The 16,928-nt window shown below is 47.7% G+C and overlaps 1 protein-coding gene across 1 annotated transcript in view; it reads left to right on the top strand.

Moving 5' to 3' along the window:
- The window catches only part of LOC147240173 (chloride channel protein 1-like), a 22,566-nt gene extending 5,859 nt beyond the window's left edge, over window positions 1-16,707 (top strand). The window contains exons 11-23 of the mRNA XM_086194310.1: window positions 1,710-1,779; window positions 3,001-3,111; window positions 3,638-3,851; window positions 5,670-5,803; window positions 5,896-5,987; window positions 6,976-7,066; window positions 7,327-7,339; window positions 7,482-7,564; window positions 10,463-10,542; window positions 11,497-11,541; window positions 13,584-13,688; window positions 15,850-15,936; window positions 16,184-16,707. Coding sequence (XP_086050436.1) covers window positions 1,710-1,779; window positions 3,001-3,111; window positions 3,638-3,851; window positions 5,670-5,803; window positions 5,896-5,987; window positions 6,976-7,066; window positions 7,327-7,339; window positions 7,482-7,564; window positions 10,463-10,542; window positions 11,497-11,541; window positions 13,584-13,688; window positions 15,850-15,936; window positions 16,184-16,600 — 1,542 coding nt within the window. The 3' untranslated portion in view covers window positions 16,601-16,707. The remainder of the gene's footprint in view (window positions 1-1,709; window positions 1,780-3,000; window positions 3,112-3,637; window positions 3,852-5,669; window positions 5,804-5,895; window positions 5,988-6,975; window positions 7,067-7,326; window positions 7,340-7,481; window positions 7,565-10,462; window positions 10,543-11,496; window positions 11,542-13,583; window positions 13,689-15,849; window positions 15,937-16,183) is intronic.
- The last annotated feature ends 221 nt before the right edge of the window (window positions 16,708-16,928 follow it).

Raw genomic sequence — 16,928 nt, forward strand, 5'->3', positions numbered from 1 at the left:
TACACACACATCTTTATTGAGAGGATCTTTGATATTTGACTGAAACCTTTGAGTTTTCATCGACTAAAACTATCAAGGATAGAAATGACGAACATGGGACTAGAACTAAGAAGCATTTAGTCCAAAGACTGAGATAAAACTAAAATGCCTGCTAAAAACAACACTGGTTTGAAGGTCAAGACTTGGTTTTAGAGTCAAGGTTAGAATCAGGTTCAGGTTAGGTTTAGGGTCAAGGTTAGGGTCCTAGGGTCAGGCAGTCAGTTGAGATGGTTCGGGGGAGGGGCTAGGGAATGTATTACGTCAATGAAAGTCCTCAGAAAGATATAAGTACAAGGGTGTGTGTGTGTGTGTGTGTGTGTGTGTGTGTGTGTGTGTGTGTGTGTGTGCGTGTGTGTGTGTGTGTGTGTGTGTGTGTGTGCGTGTGCGTGTGTGTGCGTGTGTGTGGCCATGCTGCTAATTTCACTGTCCAGGCAACTGTTTAGTGAGAATAAAGTGTCTTGAGTCTTGAGTGGGCTGCACGGTGGTGCAGTGGTCAGCACTGTGGCCCCCCAGCAAGAAGGTTGTGGGTGGAGCCCCGGCTGCAGCACGGGGTCTTTCTGGGTGAGTCTCCATGTTCTCCCTGTTCCTGCTGGGTTCTCTCTGGTACTCCAGCTTCCTCCACCGTCCAAAGACATCAATTTGGGGACGAGGCTGATTGATTCTCTAAATTGACCGTAGGTGTGAATGTGAGTGTGAATGGTTGTTCTTCTCTGTATGTTGGCCCTGCGATGGACTGGTGACCTGTCCAGGGTGAACCCCGCCTCTCGCCCGTAGATGCTGGGATAGGCTCCACCCCCCCCCCCCCCGCAACCCTTACTAGTAAGGAATAAGATGACGATGGATGGATGGATGAGTCTTGTGTGTGTGTGTGTGTGTGTGTGAGAGAGAGAGAGAGAGAGAGAGAGAGAGAGAGAGAGAGAGAGAGAGAGACAGAGAGAGAGATGGGGGCAGGCTTAGCCTATCCTTGCTGGCAGGTTTAATTAGGACCTGAGCACCAAAGAGCTAGGGGTCAAAGGTCGCCTGGTGGAGGGACTAGACGAGGGAGGGAGAGGTGAAGCACAAACACTGAAACAGGTCAAATAGAGGACGTTTGATCTTTGTTCTCCACAATGTTCTCAACCTGATGTCATCACAACATTAGCCACCCTGCTAATGACTTTCCAACTTGTGCCACAGTCATTATGTTATAAAACAATGGTGTGTGGTTCTAAATGGTTCTCTGCTGGAGAACGTGATTATTATCATCATTCAACTCAGCTTCAGTTCATGCCTCAGATGAGTGCTCCCTCTCATGGGAGCAGCTCCTCTAGCTGGGTAGCTGGATCGGGACAACCTGTTCGCTTCCTGGACCATTCTGCATTTGTGACGCTGCTCAGTGCTCAAGTTCTTCCTGCAACTTTTCATTTGCCATTGATCTGCACAAGCATCCTGAGTCACTCACTTTCCAAATGATCCACAAACCGAAGCATGAAGGTGAGCTGGTGGGTGGCGTTCTGATCCGATGATCAGATGAGGGGAGGGGAGCTGATGGTCCAACTGTGAGAAAGGGGGCAGGACTGTAGGGAAATTGCCAGCAGGAAAATTTATGAAGAGCATCTGATCAATCTAGCCTGGTGGTTGCTGATGGTGCTGTCACTTGAGTGTGAGGTTCTGCCTTTGTTTTCCTGCAGTTCTGGATGTCTGCAGTAGCCACCACTATGCCCATCCCCTCTGGAGCCTTCATGCCTGTCTTCATACTTGGTGAGCAAACAAAGAACTACAGCACATGTGATGATTAGACTCAACTGAAGCATCAGAGGTTACCTGTTAGATTAAGTTTATGTTGCCATGGTTACATATTAACGTGGCTGGGATGAGAATCAGCACCTCCAAGTCTGAGGCCATGGTCCTCAGCCGGAAAAGGGTCGCCTGCCCACTCCAGGTTTGGGGGGGGGGGGGGGGCTGCCATGCAAGGTGCCAATCTACTCATCAGGAGCAATTATGGGTCCAGTATCTCGCTCAAGGACACTTGGACATGGTCACCGTGGTCAAGGATCGAACCAGCGACCCTTCGGTTGCTGGACGGCCACTCTACCTCTGAGCCATACTGCCCTCGAGTGAGGGTAGTTATGGAGCAGGAAATTTTAGCCAGAAGGAGAGGCTCTCCATTTACCTGTCAATCTACGTTCCAATCCTCACCTGTGGTCATGAGCTCTGGGTAATGACTGAAAGAACAAGATCCTGAATACAAGCGGCTGAAATGAGTTTCCTCCTCAGGGAGGCTGGGCTCTCCCTTAGAGACAGGGTGAGGAGCTCAGTCCTTCAGGAGGGACTCAGAGTAGAGCTGCTGCTCCTCCATGTGGAGGAGTCAGTGGAGGTGGTTCAGGCATCTGGTGAGGACGCCTCCCTCAGGAGGTGTTCCAGGTATGTCTGACCAGGAGGAGGCCTCAGGGCCGACCCAGGACACGCTGGAGGGATTATATCTCTGGGCTGGCCTGGGAACGCCTCAGGATTCCCCAGAAGAGCTGGTGGACGTGGCTGGGAGAGGACAGTCTGGGCTTCCTTGCTGAGGCTGCTGCCCCCGCGACCCGGACCAACCAGATAAGAGGAGGAAGACGATGACGAGGATGGTTAGATATTTAGACCATCAAGCACAGTTTATGAGTGCAGTACAGGCTTCTTGTTCAGGTCCTTGCATCCCGCCCAGGTCCTTGCTGCTGGTCCAGGTCCTTGCAGTCCAGGTTCTAGTGGCCAGTCCAGGTCTTTGAACACATAGAACTAATAATAGATGGTTCATATGTTAACATGAAGTCCATCTTACACAACACAGTATATTCCTCCAGTACCATTATCAGTGCAGCATCAAGGAAATATGAATCAATACAGTATTCATAGAGCATAAGAGCAGTATTAGTAACAGTATCAGTACAGAGCAGTATTTGTAATATGTTTGTCTTGCAGCTCTGTGTTTGGCTGTTTCAGGTGCTGCTTTTGGTCGGCTGGTCGGGGAGATCATGGCCACGCTATTTCCCCACGGGATAGTCTTTGATGGCATCCTGTACCGAATTATCCCCGGAGGGTACGCAGTCATTGGTTAGTTTTCCCATCCTCTGCACCCCGCCCCTGACAACTTCCTTGGTCCTCCTTTTCCTCCTCCTTCTCCTCCTCCAACTCTTCCTCCTGTCCATCAGGTCCTGTGGTCCTGGATCCCTTCTTCTTCTCCTCTATCCTGTACTCTGCCTGATGTGACACCCATTTATTAGTTCTTTAAGAACCTTGTTTGTTCCTTCTTCCTCTCACTGCCTCCCCCTTCTCTCTTCACCCTCAAGAGATGTGATTTCATCTTCCTGTTTCTAATGATGACTCCCTTATCTCCTATCTTACACCAGCAATCTCTCTTTCCTCCCTGCTTTTTGTCCCATGTGCACTGACTCCATTTTCAGACTTTCTTATTCACTCTTAGTTGTTTTTCTTCTCCTTTTACTTCCCTATTTTTCTTTCTTTCTTTCTTTCTTTCTTTCTTTCTTTCTTTCTTTCTTTCTTCCTGTCTCCACCTTTCTCCTTTCTCCATGTAACCACACTCTCTTTCCCTTTATCCTCCTGTCCATATCCCTCACAGGGGCGGCAGCATTGACTGGTGCAGTGACTCATACGGTGTCTACAGCGGTGATCTGCTTTGAGCTGACAGGCCAGATCTCACACATCCTGCCCATGATGGTGGCGGTGATCCTGGCCAACATGGTGGCCCAGGGCCTGCAGCCGTCCCTCTATGACTCCATCATTCAGGTCAAGAAGCTGCCGTACCTGCCTGAGCTCGGCTTCGGGCACATGAGGTTGGTTCCAGCTAGAGGAAGAGCTAGAGCATATTTTAGTAGAAAAGAGTTTAAGAGAAAGAACTTTCCATATTGAATTGCATTCAATTCCAGTTAGAGAACAGAAATAATAAATTATATATATATATATATATACACACATACACATTATATATATATATATATATATATATATATACATATATGTGTGTGTGTGTGTGTGTGTGTATATATATATATACACACATATATATGTATATATATGTATACATATATAGAGAGAGAAAGAATATATACACATATATATATATATATACAGGTGCTGATCAAATTATTAGAATATCATGAAAAAGTTGATTTTTGTCAGGAATTCCATTCAAAAAGTGAAACTTGTATATTCTACTCATTCATTCTACACAGACTGATAGATTTCAACTCTTTATTTCTTTTAATTTTGATGATTATAACTGACAACTGATGAAAATCCCAAATTCAGTATTAGAACATGAGAATATTCTAAAAAGGTTCAGTCTTGAAGAAACCTGGTGCCACACTCTCATCAGCTAATTAACTCCAAACACATGCGAAGGCCTTTAAAAGGTCTCTCAGTCTGGTTCTGTAGGCTACACAATCATGGAGGACTGCTGACGTGACCATTCTCCAAAAGACCACCATTGACACCTTGACCAAGAAGGGAAGACACAGAAGGTCTGGCTGCTCTCTGAGCTCTGTGTCCAAGCACATTGATAGAGAGGCAAAGGGAAGGAAAAGATGTGGTCGAAACAAGTGTTCAAGCAATGGGGATAACGCACCCTGGAGAGGGTTGGGAAACAAAACCCCTCCAAAAATGTGGGGGAGATTCACTAAGAGTGGACTGCAGCTGGAGTCGGTGCTTCAGGAACCACCAGGCACAGAAGCACGCATGGGTTTCAGCTGTCGCATTCCTTGTGTCCAGCCTCTCTTGAACAAGACACAGCGTCAGAAGCGTCTTGGCTGGGCTAAAGACAAGAGGACTGGACTGCTGCTGTGTGGTCCAAAGTTATGATCTCTGATGAAAGTAAATGTTGCATTTCCTTTGGAAGTCAAGGTCCCAGCGTCTGGAGGAGGAGAGGAGAGGCACCGAATCCACGTTCCTTGAGGTCCAAGGTAAAGGTCATCTGCTGGTGTCGGTCCGCTGGGTTTTCTGAGGTCCAAGGTCAACACAGCCGTCCACCAGGAAGTTTTAGAGCTCTTCATGCTTCCTGCTGCTGACCAACTTCATGGAGACACAGATTTCATTTTCCAACAGGACTTGGCACCTGCACACAGTGCCAAAGCTACCAGCACCTGGTCTGAGGACCATGGGATCCCTGTTCTTAATTGGCCAGCTAACTCGCCTGACCTTAACCCCGTAGAAAATCTGTGGGGTTTTGTGAAGAAGATGCAACACGCCAGACCCTACAATGCAGAAGAGCTGAAGGCCACTGTCAGAGCAACCTGGGCTCTCCTCCCACCTGAGCAGTGCCACAGACCGATCGCCTCCATGCCACGACGCATTGCTGCAGTAATTCAGGCAAAGTTGGCCAACATTTCTAAAAATCCTTTCTTTTGAATTGGTCTTAAGTAATACTCAAATGTTTCAAATACTGAATTTGGGATTTTCATTAGTTGTCAGTTTTAATAATTAAAAGAAATAAACACTTTAAATCTATCAGTCTGTGTGGAATGAATAGAATATACAAGTTTCACTTTTTGAATGGAATTACTGAAATAAATCAACTTTTTCATGATATTCTAATTATATGACCAGCCTATGTATATGTAATTTATGTATTGATATGGCAAGTGTTTGCTCCACAGCCAGTACAACATCTTTGTGGAGGACATCATGGTGAGGAAGGTGAAGTTCATGTCCTCTCAGTCCACGTACAGAGAAGTCAAACTATTGCTGGACTCGTCCTCGCTCAAATCCATCCCTCTGGTCGACTCCAAAGGTCCAGCAATGATCCCTTTGTGTCACAGTCTGAATGAAATCATGCAAATAAGCAAGACAGATCAGCTTCTACCAAGATATGTGTGTTTCCAGACTCAATGATCCTCCTGGGCAGCATTGACAGGTTGGAGCTGCTGGCGCTCTGTGATTGGTGGTTGTCCCCAGAGAGGCGGATCCTGATGCAGGTGTGGAAAAACTGAGGCTGTAGAGATGTTAATCATGTATTCAGGACTTCAGTAAAATTCTGTGTTCTGCATAGTGAGTCTTTGACGTGCAGGTCGGTCAAACAGACTTTTCGATCTGGTACTCAAGCTCTGTTTGAAACTGTCTCAATTGCTCCTGGGAACTAGAGTTCTGCTGTAAATGAACCATGTAGAGGCTGTTTGTACATGTAATTTCTTCTGTTGGTCTCTGTGGCCTCTGTCTGTACACAAGGAAAACTGATACCGAGACCACAACCCAAAACTACAGTGCAAACCAAACTGCAGGTTTGCTGTCTCATTGCCCCCCTACTTTATTAATAGATGTTTAGTATTGATAATAATAATAGTGGCCCAGTGGAGCAGTGGTCCTCACAGTGACCCCCCAGCAAGAAGGTTGTGGGTGGAGCCCCGGCTGCAGCACGGGGTCTTTCTGGGTGAGTCTCCATGTTCTCCCTGTTCCTGCTGGGTTCTCTCTGGTACTCCAGCTTCCTCCACAGTCCAAAGACATCAAGAGGGACCAGGTTAATCCAGACTCTAGATTGACCGTAGGCGTGGCTGGGAGAGCCAATGGTTGTCTGTCTCTATGTGTTGGCCCTGCCATGGACTGGTGACCTGTCCAGGGGGAAGGCTGCTGGGATAGGCTCCACCCCCACCACCCTGAACAGGAGGAGAGGGGGAAGATGGAGGGATGATGGATGGATGGATGGATGGGTGGAGGGATGAGGGATGATGGATGGATGGATGATGGATGGATGATGGAGGGATGATGGATGAAGGGATGGAGGGATGGATCCCAATAATAACAATGATAATAATGATGATGATGATGGGCTAGCGGGATCAGGCTTTTTAACATAAAGGGGGCATTAAAATTGACTCTCAGCATTAACAGCCATGATGACAAGAGGAGAAGGGTTGACTGACATTATGACGACCGTGTGAACTCCAACGTTTCCCTGGTGTGATTCAGGGCCGCAGCCTGGAGGAGCAGAATCCACCTCAGAAGCAAAGCTCCTTCGTCTTTGTAGAGGAGGAGGAAGAGGAGGATGGAGAGAAGGTGGGCTTCACTTCAGTGAGTTTATAATCAAATCACTATGGCCTGTTTCTCATACAGTTTGATGGATCATAATGTTGATAATATTTGCAGAATTAAAATGTAGTAATGCTAAGTTAACTTAGTTAAATGATTAGTCTAATAATCTTTAACTATTTAGGGACTGGAGGTGAGAAGAGCTTCATGCTTCTCACTTTACCATAAAGGTCACAAAGAGCAATAATAAAGAGGTAATTGTGCTGAAGTGATAATAATTCAGGACTCCAGACTACCAGAGTATGTACCAGACTGAGAATTAAAACAACTGCTTCAATAGGGCAGTTCCTTTAATTCTTCTGACATAATGGTTCCTGATCTCAACTGGGAACAATAATTCCAATAAATTGCCTGATAAGTGTTTACACTGATTCTCTGCAGAGCAGCCGAGTGCAGGAGGAGCAAAATGGTCCGCTGGCTTCCCCGAAACCTCAGGAGTCCTTGTCAAACTCCACACTTCCTGCCACAGGTGAGCTGAACGACAAAGACCTTGGAATATGTAGGATGACAGGTTTTTGTAGTCCAACAGCAAGTCATCATGTCGGGGTTGAGGTATTTTCAGTGTAAAACATCCACTGGTCTGGTGTTTACCGGTGGATCTGATGTAGAACCAAACCTCCACCATCCACGGTCTGGTGTTTACTGGTGGATCTGATGGAGAACTGAACCTCCAACATCCACCGGTCTGGTGTTTACTGGTGGATCTGATGTGGAACTGAACCTCCAACATCCACTGGTCTGGTGTTTACTGGTGGATCTGATGTGGAACTGAACCTCCAACATCCACCGGTCTGGTGTTTACCGGTGGATCTGATGTAGAACTGAACCTCCACCATCCATCAGTCTGGTGTTTACCGGTGGATCTGATGTGGAACTGAACCTCCACCATCCACCGGTCTGGTGTTTACCGGTGGATCTGATGTAGAACTGAACCTCCACCATTCACCAGTCTGGTGTTTACCGGTGGATCTGAACCTCCACCATCCACCAGTCTGGTGTTTACTGGTGGATCTGATGTAGAACTGAACCTCCACCATCCACCAGTCTGGTGTTTACTGGTGGATCTGATGTAGAACTAAACCTCCACCATCCACCAGTCTGGTGTTTACTGGTGGATCTGATGGAGAACTGAACCTCCAACATCCACCGGTCTGGTGTTTACCGGTGGATCTGATGTGGAACTGAACCTCCAACATCCACCGGTCTGGTGTTTACCGGTGGATCTGATGTGGAACTGAACCTCCACCATCCACCGGTCTGGTGTTTACCGGTGGATCTGATGTAGAACTGAACCTCCACCATTCACCAGTCTGGTGTTTACCGGTGGATCTGAACCTCCACCATCCACCAGTCTGGTGTTTACTGGTGGATCTGATGTAGAACTGAACCTCCACCATCCATCGGTCTGGTGTTTACCGGTGGATCTGATGTGGAACTGAACCTCCACCATCCACCGGTCTGGTGTTTACTGGTGGATCTGATGTAGAACTGCAGTCCCTCAAATATCTCCAGCTGCTGGGAACCACACAGTTGATTACAGGTCACTGACCTGGAGACCAGGGAACCAGACCTTCTAGTAGGTGAAATTATTTTACTTTAAGTAATTTTATCTATTGGAATCAATGATTTTTTCAAAATACAGTGTAAAAACAGTAGAGAACAAATACATTCAACAAGTACGAGGAGAACCGTGAGATGATCCTCCTTAGCTCTATTTCTCTTGTGTGGCACAGCAGCGCGGCCGAGGACTGGAAGCCTTTTGGGGCTTGTCATCGTAATGTTGATTCCTTCAGACACATTTTGCTCACTAGGGAGATGTAATTGGATTTATTATTTTCAGTGTCCTTCCGACTTCCCTCTTGGAGAAAAATGCCAACAAATCTGACTCAGCTTTAGTCAGAACCCAGATGGTCACTGAAGCTCACCAGATTTTCTTGTGTTCAGGACATTTGTGCCCAGAAGACACAAACACATTTTGTTAGTGTCCACAGCAGTAAAGACACAGATGTTGATTGTGACTCACAGGGGCAAAAAAGAGCCACATCATGTATAAACCTTCCCAATAAGTTCCCACACAAACGAAACATGAACAGTCTTCTTCCTTGTGAGGCTGTTGTGCTGTGTGTGCTGAGCAGGAGGGTGGAGTCCAAATAGGAGCAGTTAGAGTGCACCAAATCACAAACTGGTCCAGCTGGGCTGTGGAGATCCAGATTCATCTGTGTGCTTGATGCTTTGTCTGATCTGACAGGACGAGCGCAGTGACAACTAGTGGTTAGTTTGATTGCAGCCCCTCCACAAATATGGTACCCTGCAGGGTACTTCACTTAAGATACACAATTCCTCAGATCTGAGATCTCAAAGACTCACAACATGACTTTATTGCACCAGAAACCACAAAGTCAGATTCAGACTGCAGGAAGATGAAATTATTCCACTTCTTTGTCTGTAGTGTTGTTAGAAATGAAGGAATATTTGGCCATTTTTGACACAGTTGAAGCTCTGGAGATCATGAAGGAAGCACACACACTCACACTCACACTCACTCACACTCACACTCACACACACACACTCACACTCACACTCACACACTCTCACACTCACTCACACACTCACTCACACTCACACACTCACTCACACTCACACTCACACTCACTCACACACTCACTCACACTCACACACTCACTCACACACTCACACACACACTCACACACTCACTCACACACACTCACACTCACACACACTCACTCACACACACACTCACTCACACACACTCACACACACACTCACACACTCACTCACACTCACACTCTCACTCACACTCACACACTCTCACTCACACACTCACTCACACTCTCACACTCTCACTCACACTCACACACTCACACTCACACACTCTCACTCACACTCTCACTCACACTCACACACTCTCACTCACACACTCACTCACACTCACACACTCACACTCACACTCACACACTCTCACTCACACACTCACTCACACTCACACACTCTCACTCACACTCACACACACTCACTCACACACTCACTCACACACACACACTCACACACTCACTCACACACACTCACTCACACACACACTCACTCACACACACTCACACACTCACTCACACTCACACACTAACTCACACTCACACACACACTCACACACTCACACACTCACTCACACTCACACACTCTCACTCACACTCTCACTCACACACACTCTCACTCACACTCTCACTCACACTCACACACTCTCACTCACACTCTCACTCACACTCACACTCACACACTCACACTCACACCCTACTGAAGTGTTATCAAAGCATGAACGCTGCTTTAATTAATTGTTCTTCTTTCTCAAAAGACGCTGCTCTGCAGACTGTTAGGAAAACACTCAGGAACCTCTTCACCTCCCGGACCGGACCAGCTGATGGGCAATCACAGGTGTGTGTGTGTGTTTGAATGTGTGTGAGTGTGCGTGAATGTGTGTGTGCGTGTTTGAATGTGTGTGAGTGAGTGTGTGTGTGTGAGTGAGTGTGTGTGTTTGAATGTCTGTGAGTGTGAGAGTGTGTGTGTGTGAGTGTGAGCGTGTGTGAGTGTGAGTGAGTGTGTGTGTGAGTGCGAGTGTGTGTGTATGTGTGAGTGAGTGTGAGTGTGTGTGTGCGTGTTCGAATGTCTGTGAGTGTGAGTGTGTGTGAGTGAGTGTGAGTTTGTGTGTGTGTGAGTGTGTGTGTGTGTGTGCATGTTTGAATGTGTGTGAGTGTGCGTGTGTTTCTATGTGTGTGTGTGAGCGTGTGTGAGTGCGTGTGTGTGTGTGTGTGAGTGTGCGTGTGTGAGTGGCAGCTCAGTTCGTGTGAAGGTTGCAACGAGTGTCAAGGTTTTAATGGTGTGTAAATGAGCAGACTAATGCATCCACCAGGTAGAGCTATAGTGCTGAGCGCACAAGACAGCAAAGATTAATTGTGATATCATACCAACATGATGGTCCTTATGTGGGGCTTGGTTCCCCACACCACTAGGTGATGCTATGAGCCAGTATAGACCTGTAGATGTCCTCAGGATGGCATGTCAATCAAACAGGAGGTTTGAAACAGATCACCCTTCGAGGGGTTAGCAGTTTTGTCTCTCATGACAAATTAAGCCTGGCCAGGCCTCCATGACCATGTGGCACAGTCTGATGCTCTCCAACGTAACATGGCTGAGGCGGAGGCTGACCAGATGGGAGGAGGATCGCATACTGATGATGGTGCCTCTCTCCTTTGACAGAGACATTTAAAGGCTTGAAATTGTTTTACTGTACAAAGCAGGCTGTTAGGTCCAGATGTCCGGGTTGTTTCACAGCAGCACTAATGATCATGCAGAAATCACGTCTCATCTGTCTGTCCCTCTTGTCTCCAGGAGCCCCGCCCCCCTCCCATGTCAGACACCATGACACCAGAAGAGGTACGCTGCCAAGTTGCATGATTTGACAAAAGTACATGTTAGGAATTACCTGTGCTGAGTCCACATACCGGTGTGGTTACAGGTTCGTTACTGGTTAGTTAATGGTCAATTAGTGGTTGATCAGTAGTTAGTTAACGGTTGGTCTGTGGTTAGTGCTTGGTTAACAGTTGGTGAGTGGTTAGTTAATGACTGATTAACGGTTGGTCAGTGGGCTCCACTGATCATCACATCATCCTGCTTCTCCCTGCCTACAGCCCAGTCATTAGGAGAGCTAAGAAGGTGACCAAGACCATCAAACAGTGGACCAGTGAGGGCATTGCTGCTCTCCAGGGACGTCTGGAGTCCACTGGCTGGAGCAACCTCCTCTCTCCCTCCAATGACACTGATGAGCAGGTGGATGTGGTCTCCTCTTACATCAACTACCTTTAAATCAGTCACCATCTTTCCCAACAATAAACCCTGGGTCACCAAGGAGCTGAAGAGACCATCAACAGGAAGAGACACATCTTCCTCACTGGGTCTGAGATGGAGGAGAAGGAGATAAGCAAGGAGGTCAAAAGAGCCATCAAGATCGCCGAGCTGAAGTACAAAAACACAGTGGGGGAGAAATTCCCTCAGGGGAACCGCAGCGTCTGAACGGAATGACAGCTGTTAACTCTGTCACCAGTGACTCAGTCCACTTCAGTGGCAGCAGCCACCCATCCCTCCCCAACCACCTCAACTCCTTCTACACCAGGTTTGAGACCGACAACTCCACCCAGCTTGCCAACACCAGGTCCCACCTCAAGCCCGGCGCATCCCCCCTCACATTCTGCACCAAGGATGTTGTGAGGGCCCTCCAGAGGACCAAGATGAACGGTGCACCTGGCACCGACAACACCACTGGCCGGGCCCTCAAACACTGCACCGACCAGCTTGGGTGCATCTTCCAAAGCCTCTTCCAGACCTCCATGGACACTGGCGCTGTCCCCAAGCTCTGGAAACATTCCACCATCATCCCTATCCCCAAGAGGAACCCTCAGAAGACCCCTAACAACCTCCGCCCAGTGGTCCTCACCTCCCACATGATGAAAGCCATGGAGAGGGTCATTAACAGCACATCCTTTCTTGGACAGGCTCACAGCTCCACCCCCTACAATTTGCATACCGAGCCGGCAGAGGCGTCAGCAATGCCCGAGCCTTCATCATCAACATAGCATCGTCAAGGTGTTTTCCAAGATTACTGGACTTCCCATTCGCTCCCTGACAGCTGTGTGTGAGCAGCAGGTCCACAGCATGGCTGCCCAGATCCTGAAGGACCCCTCCCATGCTCTCGTCCCGGCATTCCAGAGGCTGCCATCTAGTTCCAGGCTCCGGTGTCCAGCCAGCAGGACCCAGAGGAGGAGATCCACCTTTTTCCCCCAGGCTGTCCTCCTCCTGAACTCTGACCTCCCTGCACTCTGACCCCTGGTACCACCCACAAGACCGCCACTGGCCACTTGTCCTACAACAAGTGTGACAGGCAGAGGTTTACCAAAGACGATTCAGTTGGCTTGTTTTCTCTTTGGTGCGGCTCTGCATGTATGAAGGAGCTCACTGGACCCATTTCACTATCTTTCCCAGTAAATAAGCACCTTGTCTGTCCCACAGACTCCAATGAAGGCATGAATGTTAGTGTTCACATTTGCAGGTGCATCAAAACAATATTGGGTTCTTTTATTGCCCCCCACAGGAAGAAAGAAAGATTTCTGGATCTCAGTCTGAATCTTGGACCCTTACCCTATAAAGATGTCAGACATCTGAAACCTTCAGATACATGCAAGGACAGAATCCAGGGTTCCCCAGATGTGGAACTGTTCTCCATGGCAACACGTCTTTCATCACAAACACCTTCACCAACAAGCTGTGGTTTTCTAATGATTCTATATAATTTACAGTGAATAATCATTTACGACTGTTTATGAATCTTCATGTAGCTGAATGTGGTCCATTATTAGAGAAGACATGAGATGATGAGAGCAGACAGCAGCCATGTGAACCTGTGTTCTTATTGGCTGCTACAGATCAAAGTGTGGGAGGAGTCAGAGATGGACAAGCCAATGGAGATTGATGAGATACGAGTGGACCCCTCCCCTTTCCAGCTGGTTGAGAGAACGTCACTGCACAAGGTCTGTAAAAAGGACCACGGCACCTTTCTAGCTTTTTAGCCACCTATTCACCCATTCACTCACTGACCCACTCACACTTGCACCAAAAAACCTATTCATCAAGTCACCCACTCAACCAGTAGACCATTCATCCATTTACCCAGTCACCCATTCAAGGATTCAAGGACCTTTATTGTCATACCATTTCACATTTTCACGTTCGTGGTACAAAATTAGGACTCGGGTCCCGGTGTAAGCCAAGGTAAATAGAGAGAAGAAAGATAAAAATAGAATAAATAAATTTTTATTACATAACAGAATAAGATATGTACATATATCTATATAAATAAAATACAAAAATGAAATGTAAACAGTCTGTATAATGTAGGCCGTGCTGCTGAGGGTGAGAGATATTGCACTACTGGAGGAGTGTATATATATGAAATTAAAACACAGAGTCAACCAATCAACCTATCACTTATTCACACAGTCATCCACTCATCTATTCACCGACTCATTTCCTCAACCATTCATTCAGTTTCCCACTCACAACATTGCCCACACACTGAGTCATCCACTCACTTACTTACCCATTCACCCAGTTACCCACTCACTTACTCACACACTCACCCATTCACCCACTCACCCAGTCAACTCCTCACCCACTTACAGACTGACTTAAACACCCAGCCAACCATAAACACCCAGCCAACCATTCATTAAGTCACCCACTCACCCAGTCTCCCACTCATGTATTCACCAACTCACCCACTTATTTATGCACCAACTCACTTACTCACCCAGTCACCTATTAAACGACTAAATTACTCAACCATTCATCCATTCACTCACTCACTTATTCAACTGCTCACCCAGTCTGCCATTCACCTGCTCACTCAATACCCACTCACTCACCAACGAGGTCCCCTTTTCACCCAGACAGCCAGCCAGTGAGTGGCGGCCATGATGGGAGCAGCCTGAACTAGAGTTCACAACGGGCCTGAGAATTACAACCCAACCTTTCAAAGCTCAAACCCGGCCAGCAGCCTGACCCCCCCCCCCCCCCCCCCCCCGGCATGGTTTTCATCACACACAGCATCCATTCCATCAGAATCTAGAACCACTGCAAACACTTTCCACACCTCTGATTTCCCCGTTCCTCTAGTAGCGAGTCCAGCAGCGGTGAATTCACCAATTTCACCAATTTTACCAACTCCATCTTCTCCTCCATGCTAAAGGTGCACAGCAGCGTCAGGTTTGCCCCGCCTCTCTCCATGATGCAGGTTGCAGGCAGCAGCCAGCCAGAGACTTGCTTTACCCGTGATTTTCTTTCTTTCTTTCTTTATTTATTCATTTATTTAGAAAAACAGGCAGCCTAACATCCGACCTGAACCACTTGCATATTTTTATGACCCAAATCTGCGGGTCCTGTCAGGTTTGTCAGGTTGGCCCAACCGTTTGAGAGCTCTAGCCTGAACTCTTAGGGAAGAACTCCAGCCTCGACTCCTAGCTTCCTATAGCATAGATGTGCCGGACCATCTTTCCTGCCAGGGGAGGAGACGATACCAGCAAAAAAATGTCTTCACACATCATCATGACTAACTGAAGTTTCCCTATTTTGACAATTCCCACAATTCCTTGCTGCAGCAGCTTCAGAGCTGTCAGTCATCATGAATGTTAAGGCTGTCTGGAGCTGCCAGGTCCACCAGCTTGTGCATGTTTACTACATACATGAAGATTATAGGCGTGTTGATCTCTGCTCACCTGCATGCTGCTACACTTCAACTCTCAGCACTGCTGGCAGCAGAGAGGTGTTACCACGGCAACCAGAGGATGCTGACTGCTACAGTAGATCAGTATTTGTAGTTTTACTACAAATGAGTTCTATTAGGCAGATGCAGATGTTGATTAGTGAGAGGAGTTGGGTTCTCTCAGCTTGCCACCATCCTCTCCTGACCCCTTGTGACCCCATGACCTTTGCAATTGGGGTCAAGGATAAGTGGCTAGAACGAAGGGGTGGGAGGGACTATTCAAATCCAGCAAAGGACTTTTCAGTCTGTAGTTCACCTGGATGGCAGCTCACTTCATCTTCATCATCATCATTGTCATCATAATCTGTTTGGGTGGAGCCTGTCAAGAATTTGTTGGTCATAGTTTGACAAACGATTGTGCTTCTCTGCAGACTCACACTTTGTTCTCGCTGCTGGGCCTGAGTCACGCTTATGTCACCAGCATCGGTAAACTGGTGGGCGTGGTGGCACTCAAAGAGGTAGGTACCGCCATCTTTGTTTGACTCTGATCAAGATCCCTTTGCAGAAAAAGAGTTTATGCTCTCTGAAAACTGGACTTGCAGAGAATCAATCCAGAAGTTTTTGGCTCCTGATAGGCTGAGACTGTATTTAATAAACATAATCAATACTCAAACTCCTCCATCACTTATTCCCCCCTCCATATGTCCTAATGTCTCCTCCTGAACTCTGAGAACCTTGACCTCCTTCCTCTTCCTCTTCCTCCAGCTTCAGAAGGCCATCGAGGGCTCCACCCGCTCAGGTGTAAGGCTCCGTCCACCACTCGCCAGCTTCCGGGATATCAGCAACCACAACTCGGTCTCTAAACCGCCACCTTCATCATCTTCAGCTCCATCATCTCCCAACTCCCCTCCACCCCCCTGCCCCCCCCCAGCTCCTCAACGCACCGCCCATTTCCCTGCTCCTCACCAACAGCTTCAAATTTACTGCCAAAATGAAACAGAGGTGTGGGTTGAGGGTGTGGCAGGTGAAGAGAGTAGTACAGGAAGTGGTGGAAGCACAGGAGATGGTTGCAGCTATGAGCCCCCTGCCGCAACCCTTCCTCTCCCCTCTGTAGTCACCCCCCTCTCCCCAGTGATGCCCTTCGAGGACGGGGGAGACAGTGATGATGAGCCAATGGTTTAGGTCTTTTTTATAATGGAAAACTTTTTTTTAATGTGTGTCAATTGATTTGTTGCCCCCCCCCCACACACACTCACACACTATTTTAAACTTATGTTGAAGGGTTGTCTGTTACGTCTTTCGCATAAACCGTTACCGCTGCTAACATATGGTGGTCATGCTACATGCTACATGCTACGTGACATCATAAGCATGGAGGTGAAGGCTGGTGGTCGATGGCTGGGGGGGGGGGGGGGGGGCAAAGGAGCAGCTGATGGGGTGGAGCCATGCCCCCAGCCTCAGGAGTCCCGGGAGCCTCAGGACCTGGTCCCCTCCCTGCAGAGACCCTCCT

Source organism: Aulostomus chinensis, chromosome 22 (genome assembly GCF_037954235.1).
Source record: "Aulostomus chinensis isolate RoL2024-O1b breed Wild chromosome 22, RoL_Achi_v1.0, whole genome shotgun sequence".
Classification (NCBI taxonomy): Eukaryota; Metazoa; Chordata; class Actinopteri; order Syngnathiformes; family Aulostomidae; genus Aulostomus; species Aulostomus chinensis.